We start from the raw sequence: 25583 nt of genomic DNA, 5'->3' as shown, positions 1-25583 counted from the left end.
CTTTAGAGAAGCCGCAGGCCAAACGAGAACTTTGAGTAATTAAAGTCCTATTAAATTTATCCGAGTTCCCTTCATCCTCGTAATTGTTTGCAACTCTGTCGGGCGTTTTAGGAATAAATTCAATATTCAGTAATCCCGCCAATCTCATCCATCCATCATTAAAGTAAAACGTTTGAGTGGATGAGGGCCAACATGTGTGCCCGGGGCCTCATTTTTAACCTTCACACTTTTGACAATTACCCTCCGGGCCACATCATTGGCATTGTCATTGTGCGGCAATTTGCGTTACCATGTTGTCTCAAAATTTTCCGGGGAAACGGCATCGGCGGGCAGATTATTTATTTTGGCGACAATGACAACAAAACAAAGGCATCAATCATTTCCGGGCAATCGGATGACAATGGCACAGGACGACCTGCCCTGAGGTGTTTACGCCCTTCGTCGAAAGCATATTTTTTAATATCTAAATGAAAGTTTAGATTGTCATGTTGATGAATCGAAATATTGCCGCACGACTGCGTTGCGCAGGTAATCAAGCATAAGAATTGGGCTCAGCCGGAAGAGGAGCTCCAGCTCCAGGAATAGAACTCAAAACCTGTCTGAACCTTGTGCTTTAAATTGCCTCAAAAAGTGTATGTTTCTGTGTAGATACATGCACAGAGAGAAATTGTAACTATATAGGTTTTTATTAATTGAAAATTAGTAGCGACACATCGTGTTATAATTTATTTCTGTATAGTAGAATAGCAGTTTATAAAGCTGTCTCATAGGGCTTTAAAAATATAAATACCGCTGTGTTTCTATTCCAAATGTTTTAAGTGTATTCTGGGAAAGCGAATTTTAAAGATGGTTGGCTTTAAAGACTGAAAAATCAAAGACGGTACGTGGAATCCTGAGAGTGGATCACTTGCCAGGACTCACGAGTAAACAAAGTCAAAGAGTTGAGCCTGACTGGCCAACTGAAACTCTAGATGGTGATGGAGGAATATGATATGTAAACTCACAAAATATTTATTTAGGCACAATCAATTTTATGGCTATTCGTTTTTTATAGCGCCGGAGGGGGTCGGAAGGCCCGGAAAAAATGAACGCTCTGAATTATGCAGAGTCTGGCATTTCCTCTTCCTATCGCAGCACCTTGCGTGGGTGGGCCAAGGCACTTGAGTGTGTGAGTGGAGTTGGGGACGTGCCCGTTGGCGAGTGTGAGTGTGTGGGTGAATGCTTAAACGTGCATGAAAACGCTGCCAACCAGCAAGACGCACAAAAACAACAAACACAGCGGAAAAAACAACACCAACACCAGCAAACAGATGAAACGTCAACGGAAGCGCGTGCGTGACAGACTGTGAGTGTCTGCCATTCTCCTTTGTATCTGTGTGTTTGTCTGACTGCATGTGTATGTGGAAGTGTAAGTGTGGGTGTTCGTGTGCTAGCTGAACTTTTAAACTAATTTGAAATTTTAATTTAATTAATTTGTATGCGTATTTTTTAATGAAAATGTCAGGGAGTCGGAAACTTCCATCGCTCGTTTGCCGATGGAAAATTTTAAGACCCTGTTGATGACGACTCGGATATTTAAGGCTTTAAATAAATCATGGCGACAGGTGTGTGGATTGAAAATGTCATTTGAGAAATTAACCTGGGTGTTTGGGATGGATGAATAAGATACTACGAGGCTAATTAATGAGATATTTCTAATGATTAGAGACATAAAGCAGTAAAATTTCTGGGAATGACTTGGTATCTTTAAAATAAGTTCATATAAATAAATGGTATTAACTATTTCATTTCTTTAATAAATACACTAAAGGATATTCTCGAAGTCTATTAATTTATTGCTCACAACATTCCAGGTCTTTTAACAAAAAAATACCTGTAGAACAGTTTTCCTAAATCTTTCATTTGCAAACTTTTAACGAGAATTGCAATTTCTATTCCACTTTCTAATTCCCCATCCTGTGTTTTTTTTGCAGAAAACAAGTGCAATTTGCCGGCAACAGAAACACAATTATGGCAGATTCGAACAAAGCGTCGTCAAAGTTCATTACCAACAATAATAGAGGAAATAACAACAACAGCAATCCAACCAGCAACAGCAACATCAGGGCCAGCAAAATGTAAGCTGCGAAGTGGGGTAGAATTGAAAAGGCCCGCTCAGCTAGGCACTGGGCCAAAGGGTAACAACAACAGCAACAGATCAGCTGCAACAGCAATAGCTACAAGAATCGACGACAAGAGCAATCACAACAACTGCTGAAGCAACATTAAGAAAACCAAACCAAAACGCAACATAAATGAAGTTAACAATCTGTCAAATTGCTAAATTATTTCTGCTGTTGACAGCCTTCTTCTTTCTCAATTCCCAACGCGGCGCTGCCTCTTCAGTCCTCGGTCCTAGCAGCGCCAGTCCCTCCACCACCACCACCTCCTCTTTTCGCACCACCTCCACTGAAAGTAACCACAGCTCTGGGACGCGTATCCTTGAGCCGCTTGGGCCCAAGACAGCGACAGATTTTGCTGCAACAGCAACAGCGGTTGCGGCAACGCGGACTTCCGCAACGACAACAGCAACAACAACACTGGCAAACCATTCACTTTCTGCAACATCCACAACTACAACAACAAGGACAACAAAAGGTCCACGTAATGCGCGTGAAACTGAACGTCAGAAACGTCAAAAGCAACAGCCCGCAACTGCAACACAAGAGGAACAGCAACATCATCAGCGCCAAAAGCAGCAGCAGCAGCAACACCATCAGCAGATACAACAAGAGGGACAGCTACGTCAACGGCGACAGCAACAACTGAAGCGACAACAACAGCCGGAGGCCTCAAATCAACGAGTGGGCGTCTTAATCCCCCCCTCGCTGCACATTGATATGATGCATGTGCAACAGGGCTTTAAGAATTTTCTCGACTATTTTCAAGTCCATATGCCAAATGCCAGCGTGGATTTCCTCTATGATGCCGGTGAGTAGGCCCGAAAGGACCAAAAATCAAACAGGGAGGCCGTCTTGTTTGCCTCGTTTGTTTAGCCAAGGACCCCCACTCCTTGCCAGGATAAATCCCTGCCAACATGCATTTAGACATCATGCTTTATCGATGATTTGTGTCGGATGTGTGTGTTTCTGTGTGTGTCGGATACTCGAGTTGCCTTCGTTCTTGGCCGACAAAAAAAAAACAAAAACAAGAAAGCAAAGCTAACTTCGGGCGGAGCCGAAGTTGATATACCCTTGCAGCTAAAACCGGATATATATCGCAAAAATCGGATATAGTTGGCCGATCCTTATGGGAATATGAATATATAATCCAATTTATTACAATACAAAATCTAAAAAAAGTCTCAAGCTTCTATCTTCAAAAATACCAAAGTTGGTATTTCTACCAAAAACCCTTTCCGATCGTACAGTTATATGTCAGCTATAAGATATAGTCAACCGATCGTTATGAAATTTGGTAGATCGGATTAACTGACCAAAAATAGAATGTGTACCAAGTGCCAGCTTTCTATCATCAAAAACACGAAAGTTGGGTCATTTCCGATCGTTCAGTTATATGGCAGCTATAGGATATAGTCGGCCGATCCTTATGAAATTTGGCATGTCGTATTATGTTGCCAAAAAAAGCTCTCACCAAAAGCTCTTCAAATTTGAACTCTCTAACTTTAAAAACACCAAAGTTATACCATTTCCGATTAATCAGTTATATGGCAGCTATAGGATATAGTCGACCGATCCGGGCCGTTCCGACTTATATACTGCGTGCAAAGGAAAGAAGGGTGTGTGCAAAGTTTCAAGACGATAGCTTTAAAACTGAGAGACTAGTTTGCGTAGAAACAGACAGACGGACAGACAGACGGACAGACAGACGGACAGACAGACGGACAGACGGACAGACGGACATGCTCATATCAACTCAGGAGGTGATCCTGATCAAGAATATATATACTTTATAGGGTCGGAGATGTCTCCTTCACTGCGTTGCACACTTTTGACCAAAATTATAATACCCTCTGCAAGGGTATAATAAAACTGCCGAAAAATTCCACATGAGTCAGAGAAGGAGGCAGTTTATGAAGATGAATTGGCCGGTTGTTTGTTTGGGCCAAATATTTGCAGGCAGCTAACAGAGTGGAAGTTATGGGGGAACTTTGCTAATTGAGTGAGAAAATACAAATCAAGCGCAAGAATTAAAGTTGCTGCTATCTAGATGGGGGAAGACTGCACAGCCGACGAACTAGATTTGACTTTTTGGCATCTTTAGGGGACCAAAACTCAATTTGCATGAATTATAACAAGATTGCGTCTCCCAGTTTCTGTAGTTTTCTTCTCAACGAAGTATCTGCCACTTGAACTAATTTTGGGGCACTGCCTGTCTGTGAGTGAGATTGGGCCTGCAAAAGTTACAACTTTAATTATGTTGCCTTCTTTAATTAGGGGATATTTCCACAGTCCTTGGACAGCAGACTTACCCTGCAAGTGAGACATCTTTAGGGTTTAACACATTAAGGACATAGAAAGTGACAAGCCAGGTGATAAATATTAACAGTATTATAATGGGATTAGGTGCTGTCACCGCTTCTATCGAGTAATTGCAGAAATAATTGGACAACATGGCGAATGCGCAATGCTTTCAATTCAATTGCAACGCCCGCACTCTTGGCCGGCGATGTCCTGACATGTCCTGGCTAGCTTACACAACAGCAACATATGTAAGCCCGGTCAAAGCAGCATCCAATCAATCCCTAAAGCTCTTTGTGGAGTCTCTTGTATAACACTGTATTACCCAACCAGGACCCTTTTCATTTCATCCTTAGGTAGGATATAATATATAGACCTTTTGTAGCACTGCCAACTGTGGTCAGCAAATAAACTCCTCTCGGCCCATAAATTGTTACTGGACACGAAATAAGGCCATTCGGCCATATGCAACTAAAATCCATTTCAATATTTTGCAAAACATAAAAACCAAACCTGCAACACAGAAAGACAGCCAGGTTAAATTACGGCAAATGGAATTTATTTGTACGGACTACGGAATGGAAACGTTACGTTAGTTTGGTTTTGCAAATTGAATTTCTTTGTCCAGGCACTTAAATCAATTTAGATGGCTTCTGGGTGGGTGAGGGGAGCTAGTGTCAGTGAGCAAGTTTCACCTTTTAGTTGGCTCTACGCTCCACGCTCTTATTTATGACACCTTCGAGGCAGCGCTCTAAATTAAAGATATCAAATTTAAACTTTCCCCACTGACAACCCGAGCAGCAACAGCAGCTAAATTGTTGCAATCGGCAAAAACTTTGGCGCCAAATAAGTGAGCGACTCAGTGAGCCAAAGTTGGCCCTAGCCATGTGTAGATGCCCGTGTTTACTTTCAAACTAACTGAAAAGAACTGAGCGCAAAGACAGCAAATTGAAAGAATAAAACAAATAGCCAGACGGGGAACAACTTTGACAGTCCGAGAAGAGTGGGTAACTTTCCCAAATGAAAGTGCCAGTGTCGGTGCCACGGACAAGAGTCCTGCACATTCGAGACTCGACTCTCCTTTGCTCCTTGGCTGAATAAACTTTCGGCTTATCGCGATCTATGGCGAAATTCATTTACGAAGCTAATCACCACAGCAGCACACCAAATTCGGCATAAATATTCCCGAACATAAGTTGAAGCTAGCGCCGCCAAAGTTTGTAATTTACAGCAGCCATTATTCCCCAAAATAAAGTTGTTAAGTCGCCGGATTAGCAGGGATTCCTCTCTGAGAATTATTTTTTATGGTTTTTGGATCTCGTACCTTGTCATTGCGGGTATCCCAGCCAGAGTCAAGGACCTCTATTCCTGGCTCTGCGTGAATCACAGACATTCATAACTCGGTCAATTGTCGGATACTTGCTCAGTTACTTGGCCAGTTACTTGCAATGACAGCCCGTTAGCAGGCCATGCCGAGCTCCTCAAAAAAGAGCCACTCGACACGAAAAGGAGTGTTGCACAGTGTCTTCATTTTCCCAATAACTTCTTTCAAAAGTAGGCCTTGCTTTTTTTGGCTCAGTTTCTGCCAAGGTAGCTCCTAACACCTCGATTTTGGTTCATTCCTTTCCGTCCTTTCATTGGAAGAGGTCTAGCTATTTTATTCTGGTTTTTATTTTTTGTTTTTATTTTTTCAATTCTTTTAATTTTTATTTTAAAATGTTGCAAAATTTTAAATTAAAGTTTTTGGGTTGAAATTTACTTTTTATTATTATTTTTATTTATTTTTATTATTCCTGTGGATTGATCTTGGTCGAGCTGGAAAAGCACATCTTCAAATGTACTATTTATTATAATTTGTATTTACTTTTATTAGAGGAAGAGGTCAAGCTATTTTATTTTGGTTTTTATTTAATTTTTAAAATTTTTTAATTTTTATTTTGAAACGTTGGAAAATTTTAAATTAATGTGTTTGGGTTGAAATTTACTTTTTATTATTTTTATTTATTTTTATTATTCCTGTGGAATGATCTTGGTCAAGCTGGAAAAGCACATCTTCAAATGTACTATTTATTATAATTTGTATTTATTTTTATTAGAGGAAAAGGTCTAGCTATTCTATTTTGGTTTTTATTTAATTTTTATACTTTTTTAATTTATATTTGGAAACGTTGGATTATTGTAATGGAATGTGTTTGGTTCGAAATGAACTTATTATTATTTTTATTTATTTTTATTATTCCTGTGGAATAATCATGATCGAGTTGGAAAAGCACATCTTCAAATGTACTATTTATTATAATTTGTATTTATTTTTATAATAAAATTCTTCTTGCTCTGAAATCACATTTTCCTTATTTATCCATTTTTTTTTTTGCTCATACATTTGTTTTTGAAGTAGCTAGAAAATGGAGACTGGGTTTTATTGTTTTTATTTTTCCTGTAAAATAATTTTGTAAAGGTGGAATCTTAAAAGCTTTTTTGCGCTGTTTTCTGTAAATTATTCAATAATTTTTATTTTCCTTTTATTATTTTTAAACACAAACATCTCTATTTTTTTTACTTTTATATACTAAAATCTAAGGTACAGTTCAGAGAAACCATTTGAAAATGTATCACTTATTTTCTTTTTTTAATACAAATTTTGTTTCTCTTTTTTGTATTGTTTTAATGCAATCGTCTATCACGGCGCAAAAGTTTTTTTATTTCTCAATTTTTTTTGTAACATTGAGTTTGTTTCCACATTTTGAAGTAAAATATTTTTGAAAATTTTTATGTTTAATTTTTAGCATTTTTTACATTTTAAAAACTTTGGGGCCTAGAACTTGAGCTAGACACTCTTGAGAGACTGTCGGAAGTATTTTTTTTTTAACCTTTTTGAGCTTGTTTCTTTATTTTTATAGAAAATATTTTTGAAATATTTAAACTATTTTTTTTTAATTTTTTTACATTTAAAAAACGTTGGAGCCTAGAACTTGGGCTGGAGACTCTTTAGAGACTATTGAAAGTATTTTTTTAAACCTTTTTGAGCTTATTTCCGCATTTTTATGGAAAATATTTTGGAAAATTATTATATATTTATATATTACATTATATATATTTATTATATATTTTTGAAATTATACAATAATATTTTATTTACTTTAATTTTCTTTATTTAAACAACTTTGGGGCCTAGAACTTGAGCTGGACACTCTTTAGAGACTATCGAAAGTATTTTTTTATAAATACATTTTGTATTTGAATTAATACAAATACACAATAGATGACGCAAAAATTTGAAGCTAATTTTGTTAATTTTATTCATTTTTTTTTATATTTAATTCTGATATTTAAACTCAATTTAAACTTTTTAACTTGTTCCACTGTGCGGCATTTGGAGGCAAGAAGCATTCAGCGGTTATGTGGCTGCTGCAGACAGATTCCCACTATGAGCACGGCTGCACTATAGGAAATTTGACCACTTTTTCTGGCCAAAAACCATTTTTTGAAAGTTAAAGAATATAAATAATTTTAACTGCATATCATTCAAAATAGATTAATTTTTAATGTTGCGTACCAGAAATTTCCATAGATGGCGCCACTGCGATAAAATCAGCTGTTAAAAACAGCTGTTGATGTTAACATTTATATGAGCTTAGAATTTACGATTTTTTGGTGCGATTTTAAAAACGCGAATACTAAAAATTTTATGGACAAAGTCAAAAGTTTTGAAATGAATACTTTTCAATGTGGTTTGTATTATGTGTTCGTATATGTGAAGTGTCCAAAAAACTTGTGTTGTCTTTTTAATAAAGTGAAAATGTAAGTAGTCTAGCAAAAGAAATTTTTAGAAATAAATCACATTTTTAAAAAGAGATTTAAACCAAGTCTGTCCGAGTCGGACAATGTAATTTAGTCCATGTTGTAGATTGTTTAATTTTCTTCAAATGAGTGAAATATGAATATGACCTTTTTTGCACTTTCGAAGAAATTCATAATTTAAGGAGGCAACCTCAACACCTTGAATGTGAATCTGTTAGCTGTGAGACTAGTGCAAAACCGAACAGTTAGCATGTTATTTTTAAATAGGGGGCGGTGCCACGCCCACAATTTTTTCATTTCTGAGTTCTTTTGACCATATAAACTCAAATCAAAAATCAAAATCTAAATATCTTGCATATTTTTTGAGTTAGAATGTGTTTCTTAAAAAGTGGGCGGTGCCACGCCCACATTTTTTTTAAATCTTAAATCTATTGACCATGTGAACTCAAATCAAAAATCAGAACTTGAATATTTTGTTTCGTTCTTGAGATATTATTTTTGGCCAGAAAAAGTGGTCAAATTTCCTATAGTGGGCTGCCTTCATCAGCAGTAACAGTTACTACACCGCACTATGGGGAATTTGCCCGATTTCATGGTATTTAGTCATTTTATCAAAGTTTAAATATTTGGGTTTTTTTTATGTAAACATATTAAAAACATATGGCTCCATATGACTCCCTACCAAAAATATTAATAAACAGTGCACTTTTAAAGCTTTGCACTGTTAAAGTCAGCTGTTGCAGCCCAAAGGCACGTGTTTGAGAAGAGGCAGTTTTTGGTTAGCTACTTTGAAAGTGCGATACTTAAAAGTTAAACAAGTTATTAATTCAATTTATGATGGAAAACAATCATACTGGCTTGTATTAAATGTTTTGTGTACTAATATTTTGCTATGTGCCTGTCTTAATAATATTTAGTCAATTTTAAAACAGGTTTAAAAGGTAATTTTTTGAAAAAAAAAATTAACTTTACGTAGACTTACAAAAAAAACATATCGTTGCAACAGTGTAAGTTTAATATATGTCGTAGAGCCATTAATTATGAATAAAAGGAAATTTGTCTCAATGTGCAAAAATGCGCACAATCTGCGTAATTTCGTTTTTTGTCAGGTGTCTTCGAGTTTTCGAACGCGGAGCTTTTTGAAGTATGGCGTACGAAGACGAAGAACTCAAACCAAGAAAGATCAATTTTTGATTTTATTTCGAGCAAAATAAGTAGAAACATGGATGTTGTAAAACACAAAAACAATTTGAAAAAGAATAGCTTATTTTGCCTAAATATAAATGGTAACTGGAAGATATGCAAGAGAAAAAAAAAATTTTTTGAGAAGAAGTTTGCCAATTGCCTGCAAATTCGGAACTTAAGAGTTATATTCATTTTCTTGTCTTGTCAACTGCCAATTGATTTGGAGAAATTTGAACAATTTTGTTTTAAAACTGGGGAACAAATTGTGGATTGTTATCCATGGTTGCCAATGACGGCAACTGTTCACAAAATTATTGTCCACTCAAGGCAAATTATGGAAAATACAATACTTCCCGTTGGCTGTTTCGGAGAAGAAGCGTCGGAAGCACGCAAAAAAAGTTATAAAGAAGATAGACTGCATAACCCACGGAAGCATAGTCGTGTTAATAATTTCATGGATGTTTTCAACAGAGCCTTAGATACTTCTGATCCTGTTATTTCTTCAACAAACCCTATGAAGCGAATTCGGAAGCATAAAAGTATGGAACTTCCTTAAGAAGTTTTAAGCCTTTTATTGTGCAATTTTGAAGGCCAGGATCAAATTGAGAAAATTGGAGATGAAATTGACGATTTTTATTTTATGTCTGACGAAGACTTTGAAAATGAAAATATTTGATAAACTTATTAGTGTATTATTTGGTTTTCACTTTATCAATTTTTCTATTTGAAATAAAAAAAAATTGTTTCTAGTCCTGGGAGGGCGAATAATAAAAAAAAAACCGTTTTGACAAATCTTATTTGTTTAAAAAGTTATTAATTAATTTATCCAAATGGGAGGGCGGAACCACGCCCATTTTACCAAAAAATATTTCCAACGATCTTCATAAGCCTAATGCAAAAAACCGTTTCGAAAAATCTTGTTTAGTTTAATAGTTAATAAATAATATTTCGTCAGGGAAGGGGCGGAGCCACGCCCATTTTTCTAAAAACATTCCTATCGGTGTCTATAACAATAATAAAAAAACCGTTTCGAAAAATTTTACTTAGTTTAAAAGTTATTAATTAATACCATGAAATCGGCCAAATTCCCCATAGTGCACCGCTTAAACACACACACACGCACCGATGCACACTCGCCCAAGAGCTCACCCACAGAGCCAGCTTAAATATGCAGAAGTTTTTTTTATATGCCACATAAAATGTTTCTCTTTCTTTTTGCTCCACAACCCAATGATGACGATGTCGACGACGACTACGATGACGGCGTTGGATTTGGCGATGGTGCACAGATTTAAGTGGCTTCATTAAATTACTGGAGCTGCCCAAATACACGAGCGTTGTAAAGACTTTAAATGTGGGCACTAATGTAGACACCGTGGACGTGGACGAGAATCGGGACGTGAACAAGGGCCCAAATCGTTATGCGAATGTGGACATTGACCCGTCCAACCAGCCGCATCAGCAACATTTGAGCCAAAAGCGTGAGCGACAACATCATCATCGTCAGCAAGATGCTGATGCGAAACCAGTGTTAGCGGGCCAGGAAACTACGTCGGAAGGTCAGGGGGCAGGACGATGGCACGAAGCCCGCAGCCTGGGTCACTGTCATCCACTGGCTGAGCAACTGGCCCACGATTACAATAAGACCGTCGTCCTGTGGCCCTGTCCGCGAATGAAAGTGAGTACGTCCCTACTTAAAGGTCCTTCCCAAACAAAGGAAATACATATTGAGAGCCAGAATGAGGGCCAGAAACGCATCGAAAGATCAAATAAGTGTTATTTTAATGGGAGATCGATTGTGGGGCTTACTAAAGAGTAGCACAAAGGCAAGACTTTATGTTCTTGGGGCAAGTTCTTTATTTATATTTACTTTAAAGGTTTTGTAAGATAATTTCTTCAGAGTAGTTAAAACATAAATTGGAATCTTCTAGTTTGAAGGCATTTAAACTTTGTAATTGTTTCCAACCTGAAAAAACCCACAACCTCAATCTAGATCGAATATAAAAATTTAAGAATGTAAATTCTTGGTTTTAGTTTAGTACATTTTACCGTAAAGCCCTTGAAAGGCAAATATGGTGTGTTAATTACAGAGCAATTTGAAGAAAATAACTTGGAACATGCCTAGAAGCGGCCGCAAGCATTTTGCAGGAGAATTTGCAAATTTTCAAGCCCAGGCCGCAAACAAAAAGTTAAGAGGCGATATGCAGGAATAGAAACGGGAGGCAGAAGACCAGTTTGTGCCGCAAAACTTCATCTAGTCAAGTCTGTGGCAGGATACTGAAGGTTGCACCGAAAAACAGGAAATGGAAAAGCCGGGCCAAAGGCCAAAAGCAACGAACTGTTCGGAGTGGCGGAGATTAAGGGGTAACCGGAGGTGATGGGATGCAGGATCCGGGTAACAGCCGAAATATGTTTGAAAATTGCTTGATGAAAGTCGACGCTGGCACGAAATTACTTTTTGCGGCAAGTGTTTCACCTTCTTCCACTTGCTGCCTGCCAAGCCCACGCTCTAGCCTTCGCCCACACCACGATGCACCACCAACAAGTGCCCAGAAGAATATCCGGCGCGAAAATCTCCAGCCACTCCAGCAGTCTTCTCGGCCAACTGTCACACAAAGTTGTGCAACATAAAAATTTTCCCTCGTTACTTTTGCATATTTTCATGTTGAATTTTTTGTTTCCTCCTTTTTTCATATTTTTTTGTTGACAATTGATTGACAAGTACTTGGGCGAAATTCTTGCAGAAGTTTGTTAACTTGTTGAGAATGTCAGCCAAGTTATTAATGAAAAGCTGTGTGGCACGAAACGTAGTGACAAACTGTGACAAAATGATTGACAAATCGGTGCTCTTTGGTTGCCACAGACAATGACCAATGTCCAAATAATGAACCGTTCAGTTAGGAAGGCGGAGAATGCCAAGATAAATAGCACCGAATCTGGACTGGGAGCCAGTGCAGAATGCATATAATTTCCATGCAAATAAGGCTGTGATGATGACGATGATAATGGGTCTGCCAGAAAGAGGAGGGAGGAACTTGCATGTCCTACTATATTTCACATTGTTAAAGAGCCATAATTTCTGATTTTTATGCATGCCAATAGCCTGGCCGGGTCTGGCTCTGCAGGCGGGCATTTAAATCACTCGAAGAGTGCTGCCTCTTGCCGGGGGCTATTCCAGGCACGTGCCCCTTCCCTCTTAGCCCCAGCCACTGCCACACCCTCTGACACCAGCACATCTCTCCCATAAAATTCTGCACAATCATAAACAAAAATGTTGCTTAGCCTGGCAGCTGTCTGTCTCTGTTCCTGTCTCTGTTTCTGTCTCTGTTTGTGTGTGTGTTTTTTATGAGCTGAGATGCGCTGAGCTCAGCTGAGCTCGGTTTACGGTAAAGCAAGTTATTATCGGGATGGAGATGCAAAAATGCACATCAAGTGCGGCAGCATGGACGTTTGCTGAAAGTGCAAACTGCACGGAAAATATACTACCCTCTCGAAAAAAGTATATATACTTACAACCTCCAAAGCCCACCTACCGGGGCAGCTGACCCAACTAAGTCCACGTAATGACTCCGCCCCACGCTCACCTTGCCACTTTAATGTGCTTCTTGTGGGCCCACAAAAGTATGCTACGAAATATTATTCCAGGCGCTTATTTTTTCGCTTGGCTAGCACAAAAAAAGTCTTTGCTTAAATTTTTCAATTTATTTGCTCTTTAGCGTTTCAGAAATCAAAACAAAAAATAATCCCCAATGAATAGCCACAATTAATTGTTTTTTTTCGCATGCACTCAAATTTAATTGAATTAAATGCGAACTGCAAACGTTGTTTCGTGACTATCTAATGTAATTGAAGCCGCAGGAGGAAAACCTCAGCATTTGTATCATCAAATAAATTATGTGGCAACATTTCATGCCATGACTGAATGAACTAAATGTGATACAGACTGAATGTCCAAAGGAAAAAAAATTTGGTGGGTTGATAAAAGGACTTTTGTGTAAAAATAAGACAAAATTTAAATTATTTTATTTAAATTAAGAAGAAAAACGTGCATTTAATCCTTGAATTATTGTTCTTTTTACATAATGGCACCCATTCCAAATATACACCCATGTACATATGCGCCATAGATTCAACCAGAGAGGAAAATTATACTATTTTCAATCATCCAGGGCTATATCTTTGCCAAAAATCATCAGATTTCTGAATACCTTAAACGATGTGTAGATCCATTTTCTAACAATCTACGTTAAAATCTTTTTTACCCATTTTTTTTTTTGTATGTTTGGATGTTGGTTCAAAATGTGGAAACTGCATGGGAGGGAAAAGAAGGCCCACATAACTATATCTTTTCTTAGGAATTTTTTTGCTTAACAGATCTACAGCAAGAATAGAAAAATACAGGATTGAAAATACAATCCTTAGGATGAGAAAGCTATGGGGCGCAGTCAAGGACACAGTTCCATTGGGGTTTTAACCGCCAAACGGCAGCAGGCTGCAAAATCTGCGACCAGCGATGGCGACAAAGTAACAAAATGTGCAATTAAGTGTGATTTTTATGCGCTGTGCAATATTTATGCGCTGGAAATGCAACAAAACACGCCTACCCTGCGTCGTGTAGCCGCTCCAGCGGTGTCGCCCCTAAGTCAGCGACACAAGCGCCGCACAAAAGTTGCAATTGATGCGCTTTGTTGGCCCTTCGAGTCCCGCATGCTACATCAGAGTCCCAGCCACGGACATGGACAACCATTCACAGGGCCCCCGGAGAGTCGGAAAATTTGCAAACTGACGGCGCCTTGGGAATGCGAGGCAGAGATGCCTTTAAAGTGGAGAGAAAGGGGCTAAGGGAAAGAGGTTATGGCAGCGATAACAGTGGGCGGAATAGTCCGGGAGGAGGTCAGTTAAAGCGATGGCAGGCATTACATGGCATTGAATTGCGCATACGCCATGTGGCCCACGACACTGTCAGCGCTACGATACAGTGTGTAAGGTAAAGACTAACTTTTCTGTTTGTTTTATTTTTATTAAAAATATAAATAAATATAAAACTTAAAACTAAAAGCTTTTGTTTCTTCAATTGCTTAAAAAACTTATTTGTTTAATCAATAATGATTACATTAACAATATATGTATGAGAAAAATTAGTACCACAGTGCCTTGGGAAAGTTCCACACTGCACACTCTGTCACACTCTTAGAAAACCACATCAAACACATTTCGGGCTTAGTTTTCCATAACGGTCATTGAATCCGAAGTGCCCAGACGAGACCCAGGATTCTCGTCCTCTCCGTCGTACTTCACACACTTTTTGCAGATTTTTAGGATCCTTTTTTTTTGTTTTACATATCAATTTCGTGCAATTTACAGCATTTTGTAACTTTTGCTGCATTCTGTTAACTTTTGCGGCTTTTGAAGAGTGGTTTGTATTGTTTGTATTGTTGTTGTTGTTTCCGGTTGTTTGTTCCGCTCGAATTGCTTAATACGGTAAATTGAGTTTGACCCGCCCACATCTGAATATCCTGGCGGTTGGGGAGTTGGATCTGGGTCTGCATGTTGTGCCATACAACTTAACTAATCCCCGGGAGAGAGCTGGCAAACAGCTTAATGAAGATTAATGTTGCATTTCAATCGAATGGGGGGAGAAATCCCCAGGAGACAGCTGAAATCGCTCAAAGAAAGGCTGCAATGCATTGCCAATCTGGATCGACTTTGCCATTTATCTAACAATTTGCAACGAATGCAACCAAGCAAAACAAGTCACATGGGAGACTCACAATGGGTCGATTCAGTCAGTCAGTCAGTGGGTCTGTCATGTTGGTGAGGGGACAGCTTTCTGTATGTCAGTCAGTCAGTCACTCATTCATGAAGTGAGTCAGTGCAGTTTATCATGGCAAAAGTGTGGATCCAAACACTTCCCAGCCACCTAGCCACCAAGCCACCCAGCCGACTCAGCCACCTCCCGATGCACTGTCGAGCATTTGCCTTTCACTCAATCAGCTCGACAATTGACAATCGCATAGCAAGCTGAGAGCAGCATCAATGATAACGTTGGCATCCGTTCTGGCCATGCACTGATATGGCCAAGAGGGTGGTCGATGGCACTTTCAACCCTGATTGTGCAACAACAAATGACAATTCGAGTTGCATGACAAAGAGTACATATAATATGATTAAAGGCTTTATTAAGGATGTTGTTTTTTAACTGGGAGTTCATTTACGATTTAATTATGTTTCAGTTGCATCAGTAGCTATTTCAAATAAAATGTTTCTCTTGCTTCTATGCGTTTTTAAAGATAAAAATGTAATATTTTTTTAGACAAGCCTTTTCTAAATAATCATATTTATTAACTCAAAATCTCACCACCTTTAAAAGCTTTAAATCCGAATGCAAACTACCAATTTTATGCCTTGCTGATCCTTATTCCATATTTTCATATCTCCCTCCATGTGACACGTTGCCCTCTGGCTTTTTGGCCCGTGCGTTGCATGTTCGTCTTTCCGGTTGCCCGTCTTTCCGGCTGTCCGTCAGCGTCGTCATTGATTTAACACTCGCTGCTGCATTGCTGCATATCCATGATTGATTGCTGTTTACGCTCCTCGACCACGCCCACGCCCCTGGCTGGAATTCGCAATCCGGCCGGGATGCCTGCGAGGAAAGTGTTCAAATTGAATTTTGGCACTCGAGTGAATCCCAGCTCGAGCTCTTGATTTTTTGTTCGACATCTCTGTAATTCAATTACACTGCGTTCGCAAGGATGGAATTGCAATTTTTGCATGCGCTTTTAGTAGAGAATTAAATTATTGAAGGTATAGAGTCTATATGTAGGTGAGGGTGGCCTTTAAAAATAACGTTAGGTTGCAAGCTAATCAAACTTTATAACGCTTTCCACGTTGACGCTTTCCATTTGAAAGTCTGCGGAATGGCAAGTCCATTGTGACTCAGCAGACAATTAACTGCTTTTCTCCCCGGGGTGGCTTCTTTTCGCCTTTGTTTGTCTTTGGGCCAAATTCATGTGACGTGCCAGCAGTCAGCATGTCGCAACATCCCTTCTGCCAACCCCCTGCAATGCACTTTGCAATGCTCCGACAAAGACCGTCCCTTTTTTGGTCCTTTTGCAACGCACACGCTACGTATACGTAATATTTTGCAGTAAATAGCAACGCAAATGGAGCTTTGTTTGTCGGCATCACCATCATCATGATCATCATCATAACCGTCATCATCATATGGGAGTGAGCTAAAAGCTAAAATTGGCTTATTTATTATGACGATGCTATTTTAGGGTCAACGCACCTCCACACGCGCCAAGCCACTTTGAAATCAACCATATAAAAAACAGAATCTAAATAAATATTTTTTTTAAATAATGTGTTTTTCATATTCTTGACTGAACAAAAAATATATTTAATGGTTTTCTCTTATGATTTTTATATTATTAAGATTTATTATTTATGGTCATTATTTAACTTGCCCCGAATACCAAATTCTAAGATGCTCAAGGTATTTAAAACCTGGAGGAAACTGTCAGAAGCAGTCGTCTTAGCCACCTCAGGTATTATAATTCCACTTATTGGTTCGACTTCATGTGGCACATGCCACATTACACATGCAGGACAGTCGAACGTTCACGGACAGGTATTCAAACTTGTACCATATATCCATGTGTATGTTTATATATTATTTAATATCAGTAGCTGTGCTGGAGGTCTGCTGGAGATATTGATTTTTGATTTGTGGTATGCCCATTGATTTTTGATTCGCATCACGCAAATTAAGAACAATTTCATTTTCATCCACGTGACTACGAGTGTGCGTGGCATATTTGATTCGAATGTGGTAGGAAGTCAATTGCTCCCGACACCAACCAATCAGGATATTCAACAACAAATAACACAAATAGCTATTTCATTTGGAGTTTATATAAATAATGCATTTCCTGAAAGTTTGCTTGAGGGATTTCCTGGCATAGCTTTGGAAATCAATTATCAAAATAAATAAAAAATATGGTCAATATATTTAAACTAAAAATTAAATGAAAAATGTAAATAAAAAAAGCAACTGTTTTCGTATAAATCTTTATCATTATACCTTTTGTTCATTAAATTAAAATAAATGATGGTTTCAATGATGGTTTATATTTAAGCCGAAAATGGAACATTTTAACAAAGTTTTTATCCCATCGTAATAATAGCTAAAATCTGATATAATTTATTATACCAAGTGAAAATTTCTCCCTTTTGTGAACTTGGCAAATATTGTTTTTAAGCCACAGCCGTCAGCAGCTGTCCAAATCAACTCGGCTTCGACATCCTTTTGGCCATTTGTGGAGGGATCTCAAGCTATGTGGCAATTAGCGGCTCTGAAATATGGAGTCGGGTTTATATAACTCGGATAAAAAGACAGAGAAAGGGGAGAGAAAGTGGAAAAGAGACAGAAAAGGGAAAGAGGAAAAACCAGAGGTGACCTTTGAGACAATCTGGTGAAAGCACTTCGTTAGGCTAAGTGGCAAGGACATAAAACCTTTTTGCGCCGCTTGCCACATTAATTGCATTCGTCGTGCGCCCTTTGGGGATGCAGCAATTTGCATAAAAATCATAATAAATTCAATGATGCTTATTTTCCGAGAAAAACCCTCTCGCACCCGCCCACCATGTTCTCCGTCATTTTCAGTCCTTTATTTCGTCGAGCGAGAGTTGCTCATAAAAAGGCTGGTGGCCCAAAGAGGCTGCCACTTAGGCGCCGCTCAATTATTCATAAAGTTGGGGCCAACAAAGTGCTGCACATGTGTACGTGTTCAAAGCGGGGGTCTTAATGGTCAGGTCAGAATCTGAGCGTAGCCCGGAGCCTGGAGCCCAGGATCGGAGCCTTCAAAAATTAAATCGTTTAACAAGCAGTCAAATCACTTTATATGTCCCAGACAGGTGAGTGCCAGAGTCTCTCAAAGGACATCTAATCCAGGCATCCATCCATTTTTACTGCCGCGCAGGCCGTAAAATATTATGAACTGTCTTCAGCTGTCGCAGCACTTCTAATTCAATTCGGTGCAGACTCCAGGCCGGCATATAATTCACCGCAGACTCAAATATATAAATTCTGGTATCATTTTCACCAAAAAACAAACTATAAATGACACAAGAGCAAATAAATTTGGCTGGCAAACGGAGCTTTCTGGCATAAATGTGGACAGTCGAAATAGTTGGCATTAAAAAGCAATTTCCCAGGCAGAGGAAAAGGCAGAGGCAAACACAAATTACAGGAAACAAGAAATCCATCAAACAAACATTCCCCAATTCAAATCGTATTCAATTTGTTCGAATGCCGAAGATGGCAAAAACTGCAGACATTCTAGAGAGAAAGTGAAAACAATTTGGGAATAGCAGCACGTGCTCATGTGATTTGCATTTGTGTGTGTTTCTAGAAGAGTGTATGTGTGTGTGTGTGTGTGTGTGATGGTTGGAATATGTGTTAGCCAAGCTGACGGCCATTTTGGACAGTCAGTCAGCTGTGGCGCATCCTGCTGTCGTTTCTCTGCTGCCATGTAACTTTATAGCACCTCAATGTTTGTTGCCACTTTGCCACACAATAAAAATGCTTTCCCCATCTATTGGCCTCTCTTTCCATTTTGGTTTCTATCTCTATCTTAAATTGGAAAAAAGAGCTGTCTCTGATGTAGGCCAAAACTTCATCCTTCGTTTGCTCTTCCTGCGGCATCTTAATGGGTTTGTTGCAGCCGCATGTCGTGGCCATTTATTTTCAGTTAAACGACAGCAAATTAAGTGCCCGTCGCCAAAGTTCTGCCTTTGTCCTTTCTCTTATTGTATATGGATAATAATGAAGGTCCTCAAAAAAACAATGGCCAACGGCTATTAATTTTTATCTCCGAAGGCCAGATGTTTCGAATTGAAAATAAAACATCAAATTCCACGATCCAGGAAGCCATAATCCAGATCCCATTATATTTTAAAGCAGACTAAGGACTTAGTTTTTAGGACGACCTGCATAACTTAACCTAATCGTTATGTCAACCCTTCAACGGATATAGATTTAATAAGCCCACATAAATAATTTCATTGAACCCATTCAGATGAAGAAATCGCCACAAAAGACCAATTGAAAAATGTGCACACGCCCCTAACTAAATTATTAACATTCGAATAAGTTTACAAAGCTGTTGTGTGTAGCGAATTGTAAAGCAGCAGCACAAGATACACATGCCACAGAAAAAGTATACATTTATACAAAACATATAGCAACAAAAGAGGACGCTTGAGTTGAATTGGGGATAAGCCAACCATCAGATTTGGCCAAGGATTGTGGGGAGTGGCCCTGTCTCCTCCGACAATCTGCCAAAGAGGCTGGCAAATGTCAAATATTTGCTGAGCTGTGATTAATGTTGATTCTTTTTTCGGCTCTCGGCTCCTTTGCATAACATTTCGGCTAAGGCTGAGGGCCAAAAGCAATTCACCTGTGAATAAAGGCCGATGAAGAAAAACAACAAAATAATAAGAACCGAAGAGCGGATGCGAAATCTAGCAGCAGGAAAGAAAAAGCGCAAGAAAAACTCATTTTCCGGCCCCTTGACAAAAATAATAAATATTTCCTTCTGCCTGCCAAATTAATTAAATTGATTGAACGTTAAACAATTTATTATGCCGCCCAACCAAGCGGCGCACAATAAAACTACCAAAGGTCTCCAGTATCCCCCAAAATGCTTTTTAAGTCCTTGAATGCGTTTCGCAGCAGCCAGGAGGGGCTTGGGGCAGGAGGCATTTCAATGGGGCAGCAAATGCCAAGTAAATGCTTCCAGTACAATGGCTGGTCACGTTGTGTCAATAGCTGTCTGAAATGCACTTCGATGCCAAATTGTTGCAATTGTTTTAACAATTTTCTGCATTACCCTCCAACCACCTCACTTCTGCCTACGTTTGGGAATGGCAAAGTTTCTCAAAGTTTGGCAAAGGAAACAACAAGACCGGGCCAGTAATTGTAAACAATTCCACTAAATAACAAGAAGTTTTTGCTTCATTTAGGCAATGTCGAAGTTGAACACTCAAAGAAAAGTATATCAGAGATTTTGAAAAATAGTAAAACGATTAAATCAAAAATTATTTTATGAGTAACCCTTCGAAACTCTTAATCAAAAATTTAATATCACTCCCTAATTTTGTAGTGTTTTATAAGAAAAAGTATATAAAATATAATATCATATTTGTGTTACCCAATAAGCTTCTATATCTTTGCTAAACTAATAAAAAGAGTCAACAAAAAGGAATCAAATATTTCACAAAAAAAATAGCCAAATGTCTCAGCAAAAATCGAACCCACATTCGGTCTCGCTGTAATTTTTCAAATGGCCTCCTTTTTTACAAAAGTTAATCGTCATTATGGGAAATATTTATTTGACACAATGCATATGGATAAAAAGAGGATAACAAAAAGAAGAGAAAAAGGAAGAATTTGTGAAAAATCATTGCCTAATCACATCGAAAACCTTACAGTTTAGGCGGCAACTTCCCTGAAAGCCTCCCGGCCGCCTCAACCTCCTCTGCCGTCTGATTGCTTCCGGTGTTGATGTTGCTGCTTTTGAAATTCAATTTTGTAGAAAATTGTATATGTCCAAGCTGCCTACACGTATTTTATCAAACGTTTTTCAATTTATTTCGTCTGCCAAAATAATGAAGCAGAGAACAGCCAACAGGCAGCTGTCCTGCCAAACTCAAACTCAAATCAAGCCGACAAATGAGTCTAAACAAAAATGAAAAACAAGCCGGCCGAGAGGAGGAAAAAAAGGTCAAAAAGGTATAAAAACTTAAAGCCAGAGTTCCTCTCCCACACCCAGTCATATTTTCCCAAGAAAACCGAGCCGAACCGAACCCCAAACCCCATTTGAACAGCCCCTTATCAATGCCAATAGAAAATCGAATTTCTCCCCAGTATCGAGCAAGGACCTTTTATGCTTGAGCACGACGATGATAGTGGGGATGGTGGGGAAGGAGGGTCTCAAACGAGGAGGGAGTGATTGGGAGCAGGCTCGATTATTGATTGAAGTTGGTTGTCTGCGTATGCGCCGCTCTAATGCTTTGATTAAACATGATTGAATTGTCTATGGGCATGTTTCAGATTTATTTGTACGACGTCTCTCACAAATAGCCAACAAAAAAGCACCCCAAGGCTCAAATCAAGAGGTTCCTAGCCCACATTTGTTAAATTGGACGCCAGGTTGGGGAGGAAGGCCTAAGCTATCGGTATAGATATAAAATGAATAACATATATCAAGAATCCCCGTTTACCATCTGTTGCCTCGGAAGGACTTTAAAGTTTTAAGGCCATAACAGGCTACCTACCTTTTAAATATTATTTTACTCAAATAACCTATAAATTTAGCTTAGTTTTCAGTTACAAGTATTTATGAGAGAATGCCTAGAAAGTATGAAAAAATAAATGCTCTTTATAGACCGAAGCTTATCCCTGCAAGACCCATTGTTTAAGTTTGAAATAACAACTAAGGTTGTATAGCTCCTTAATCCACAAGATGCAACCCACACAGCAACTGCTTTCTGCCAAGTGAGCACCTGAACATCCTTTTGGTCCTGCCCAGCCACCTCCAGGACGAGGCTCTGTTCTTTAAGGGGTTATATACAGTTGTACCGCGCAAAAATATGGATTTTTATCGATTTTTTTTTGACACCATAGAAAATATTTATGAAAAATGTTTTACCGACGTTGTTTAGTACATGTTTCTATGTACTTAATTAAATTTTTTCATAAAAAAATATTACATAACAAAACTGTTATAGCCGAATTCCCGAATCGTCTTTTTTCGATGGTGTCTTGCGGTGGACATGATTTCTCGAAAACGGTTCATCCGAAATCCAAAATTCAAAAAAGTTTAGTTAGTATATTGTATTATCTAGTCCGTGAACGAGGGATTTTTTTAAATTTTGATTAAAAAAAAAATGGCGACGTTTGAAACAAAAAATTTACTTTTTCAAGGTATAAGATTTTCGTTTTTTGTGCTTTAAAAAGGGAGTTTTCAAAAAAATGGAAAATCCCTCGTTCACGGACTAGCTAATATCATAATAAATATGTGGTCAAAATTTGGTGTTGATCGGATTAGTAGTTTTTTAGTAATCGTGTCCACCGCAAAGGTAATTGCCCAAAAAAAAGATTCTGAGATAATCGCGTTTAAAGTTTCAAGTTTGTTCAAGTTTTATATGCAGATGGTGTGCTATAAATAGCTACAGCTTCGGATCTAATGCTCCGATCCTTATCAATTTTTGTGGGAGTACACCCAATAGAATATACTTAAAGAATATGCAATAAAAAAAAAATCTATTTTTTCATATATCACAACTGTATATAACCCCTTAATTGCTTGAGCATTTAATTTGTTTCACTTTAACAAACAAGCCAGCAGAGCACTAGAGTTCGTGCTTAGATTTTCATTTGCAGCCCACAGAGACAAAAGGTGATTGTGGGAGGTGGATGCCCCCGAGGTGGGGCATGTGGCAGCTACATAGTTAACACCAACGAAAGCAAAAACAACAGCAAGGTAAACAGCACAATGGACGAGCAAGAACGGGGGCGTCGGCGAGAGTTATGTTTATAGAACTTTCCAGGATTGCGGATGGTATGGGGTATGGGTCCCTGGTTGTTCATTTATGCTGTTCCTGAGGATGTAACTCGGCTTGTCCTGGCATTTTCTAACACCAAACTTATCTTTTTTTCACAGATCTCCAGCAATTTCCTTCCATCATTCGAGGCCATTTCCTTGGCCGTGCAGAGTATTGCCAGCAAGCTGAACTGGTCGCAGGTCGACATCTACGTGGGTGGTAAGTTTTCCCCTACCATTTTCTATTTTCAAAACTTTTTCTTTTTTTTTTTTGCTTTTCTCGCTCAATTTACTGGCCGATCGCATTTGCATTGATATGGCCTTTAGTTTATTTGATTTGAAATTGAAATCGTAATTCCAACCGTCTACAGAGGACTTTGTGATTCTTAATAAGACTTTTTGGCATTTTCGTCACCTAATCTAGATTGGTGAATTTTTAATCGGTTTTTTAACGTATTTGGCATCTGAAATAAATATACTTTCTTCTAAATTGTTAAAAAAAAACCCTAGTTCTGTGATTTCGCAGAAGTATTTCCAACTTGTCTCAAGAAGGAATATTTTCAAGATTGTTGTGAGAAATTCTCTCAATCTTATAAACAATTATATTATCCCCAAAAACAAAAATCAAAACCATAGCTTTCAGCAAAAAAAATAATTATAATTACCTCTCAGGAAATTTGACTTTCCCAACCATAATTAAACGAAACAAGAATACTGAGCATAAAATAGTTTTCACTTTAATCGCTTTCGTGTAGACTGTAATAACTTCCGTCGAAACCTTCTTGTTTCCCCAAACTACTGGGGAATATGTTGCTGGCTCAATTATGGCCACACATGTGTTTATGTGTGTATGCATTAGAGCTGGCAATCATCCCAGTAGCCAGATCCCAACCCATCCCAGCAGAGTCAACGGATCCGGCGGTATCCCAGGTCGCTCGTTCCCAATTCCCGTTTATGGTCGGAAGGCAAAAGTTGCTTGCTTAAATGTTAAATAAACACATTTGCCGACGGAACTTGGAGAGCGTGAACTGTGGGCGGTCTCGGCCCGCCGGGGGCGTGTCCATGGTAGCGGTGGGCGAAGGAGGTCGCGCCCACATAATACCAAATTATGGGGGAGAAGGAAGCTGCTTGTAGCCGACTCTGAGTACACGTGTGCGTATACGCAATGCAATTAGTGGTGACATTATTATGATTAACGCTGCCTCTGTGTGGGTGAGTGGGCGCCAGCCTGTGTGTGTGAGTGGGTGGGGCTGCTGTGTTTGCAGAAACGCTGACAGGCACAGAAAGATAGCGCAATATTAAGAGGAGTGGCTGTGGCGGAGGACCATTAAGTTGACACTGCTGCATTTCAAATTTAATTAGGTGACGCAGGCTCGCCTGATTAGTCCTGTTTAAACATCCTGCCCGCCGCCCAATTATCCGACTACCAATCAAAAGCAAACATTGGCCCGGCTCCAGCCCCCGGGTAATCAATTAAAGATTAATCGAAAACAGACACAGCCCTCGCAATCAGATTGCCAGACAATTAAAGCACTTTTATTGCACTCTGCGAATGGTAGTCCCCGAATAGTAGTTCTACTTTGTTTCAACTTAAGTGCCTGCCGTTACTCAACTAGCCAAGTTTGTTGACCTATCTGGTGGGGCAAAAACAAAGCTGGGGAAAGTAAAAAGTGCAAATTATGTGACAGCAGCTGAGCAACTGAGAAATGGCATAAAAACAAAGTTATAAAATAAAAGCCAACGCAGACCGCAGACCCGGCTCCGACTCCGAGTATAGAGACTCTGTGGCGAAAAATGTAAATCCAGAGCAAAACAAACACAGAACCTTACGCAAATTGAGATGTCATGGTTGGTATGAGGATATGGCGAACACGACCGACAAAAAGGAGTCCGGGGGCTTGGAGAATCAAATGCCAGCTAATAAAATCAGTCAGACAGCAGTTAAAGTTCTATGACGAAACCATGAATCCAAAAACAAGGGAGGAAACTTTAAATGTGGGTACTTGAGAGGGCAGTTTCACGAGTATGAGTGAAGAGAAGTTTCTGGAATTCTTTTGAGGTATGAAATAGAGAAATATATGTATATTAAAAACTTATCAAATTTTCTGACCATCTGAAGCCTTGGAAGAAGTGATTAATTCTTATAAATTAGCTAACCCTGAATAGTCTATTTGACACTTGACTATTTGATACAAGTCTTCAATCGACCCTAACCGACCCACACATGGCCAGAAACACACTTACTATCTGCCGGACGTGACCAAGTCAGATTCACACGGAGAGCACGCACATCTGTGCGTAGTCCTTCAGGGAGGAGAATGAGAAATGGCTGGTCCTAGACCTGGGGCTTCGGGTATCTTTGATGGCCTCTCAGAACATGGGCCAGCCCGTACGCACTTCCTTTGATTTATGCCAAAATGAGTCCTGCTGGGATGCGTTTGATGGAGAGCCGAAACATTTTTATGAATTCCATGAAAGCTGCAACATCTTTGTCTATAAATAGGCCATAAACGAGGGGATGTCCGCC

At 38.9% G+C, this 25583-nt stretch overlaps 1 protein-coding gene across 3 annotated transcripts in view; it reads left to right on the top strand.

Annotated features, from left to right (window-relative positions):
- LOC108128757 (uncharacterized) overlaps positions 1–25583 on the top strand; it is a 58242-nt gene that overhangs the window by 17793 nt on the left and 14866 nt on the right. For all 3 annotated transcript variants that reach the window (XM_070281342.1, XM_070281343.1, XM_070281341.1), the window contains exons 2-4: positions 1974–2970; positions 10736–11124; positions 23177–23276. In XM_070281342.1, coding sequence (XP_070137443.1) covers positions 2295–2970; positions 10736–11124; positions 23177–23276 — 1165 coding nt within the window. In that variant the 5' untranslated portion in view covers positions 1974–2294. The remainder of the gene's footprint in view (positions 1–1973; positions 2971–10735; positions 11125–23176; positions 23277–25583) is intronic.

This window comes from Drosophila bipectinata, chromosome 3R, assembly GCF_030179905.1.
Source record: "Drosophila bipectinata strain 14024-0381.07 chromosome 3R, DbipHiC1v2, whole genome shotgun sequence".
Classification (NCBI taxonomy): Eukaryota; Metazoa; Arthropoda; class Insecta; order Diptera; family Drosophilidae; genus Drosophila; species Drosophila bipectinata.
The sequence above is the reverse complement of the archived record's forward strand: the minus strand, read 5'-3'. Positions and strand labels throughout refer to the sequence as shown.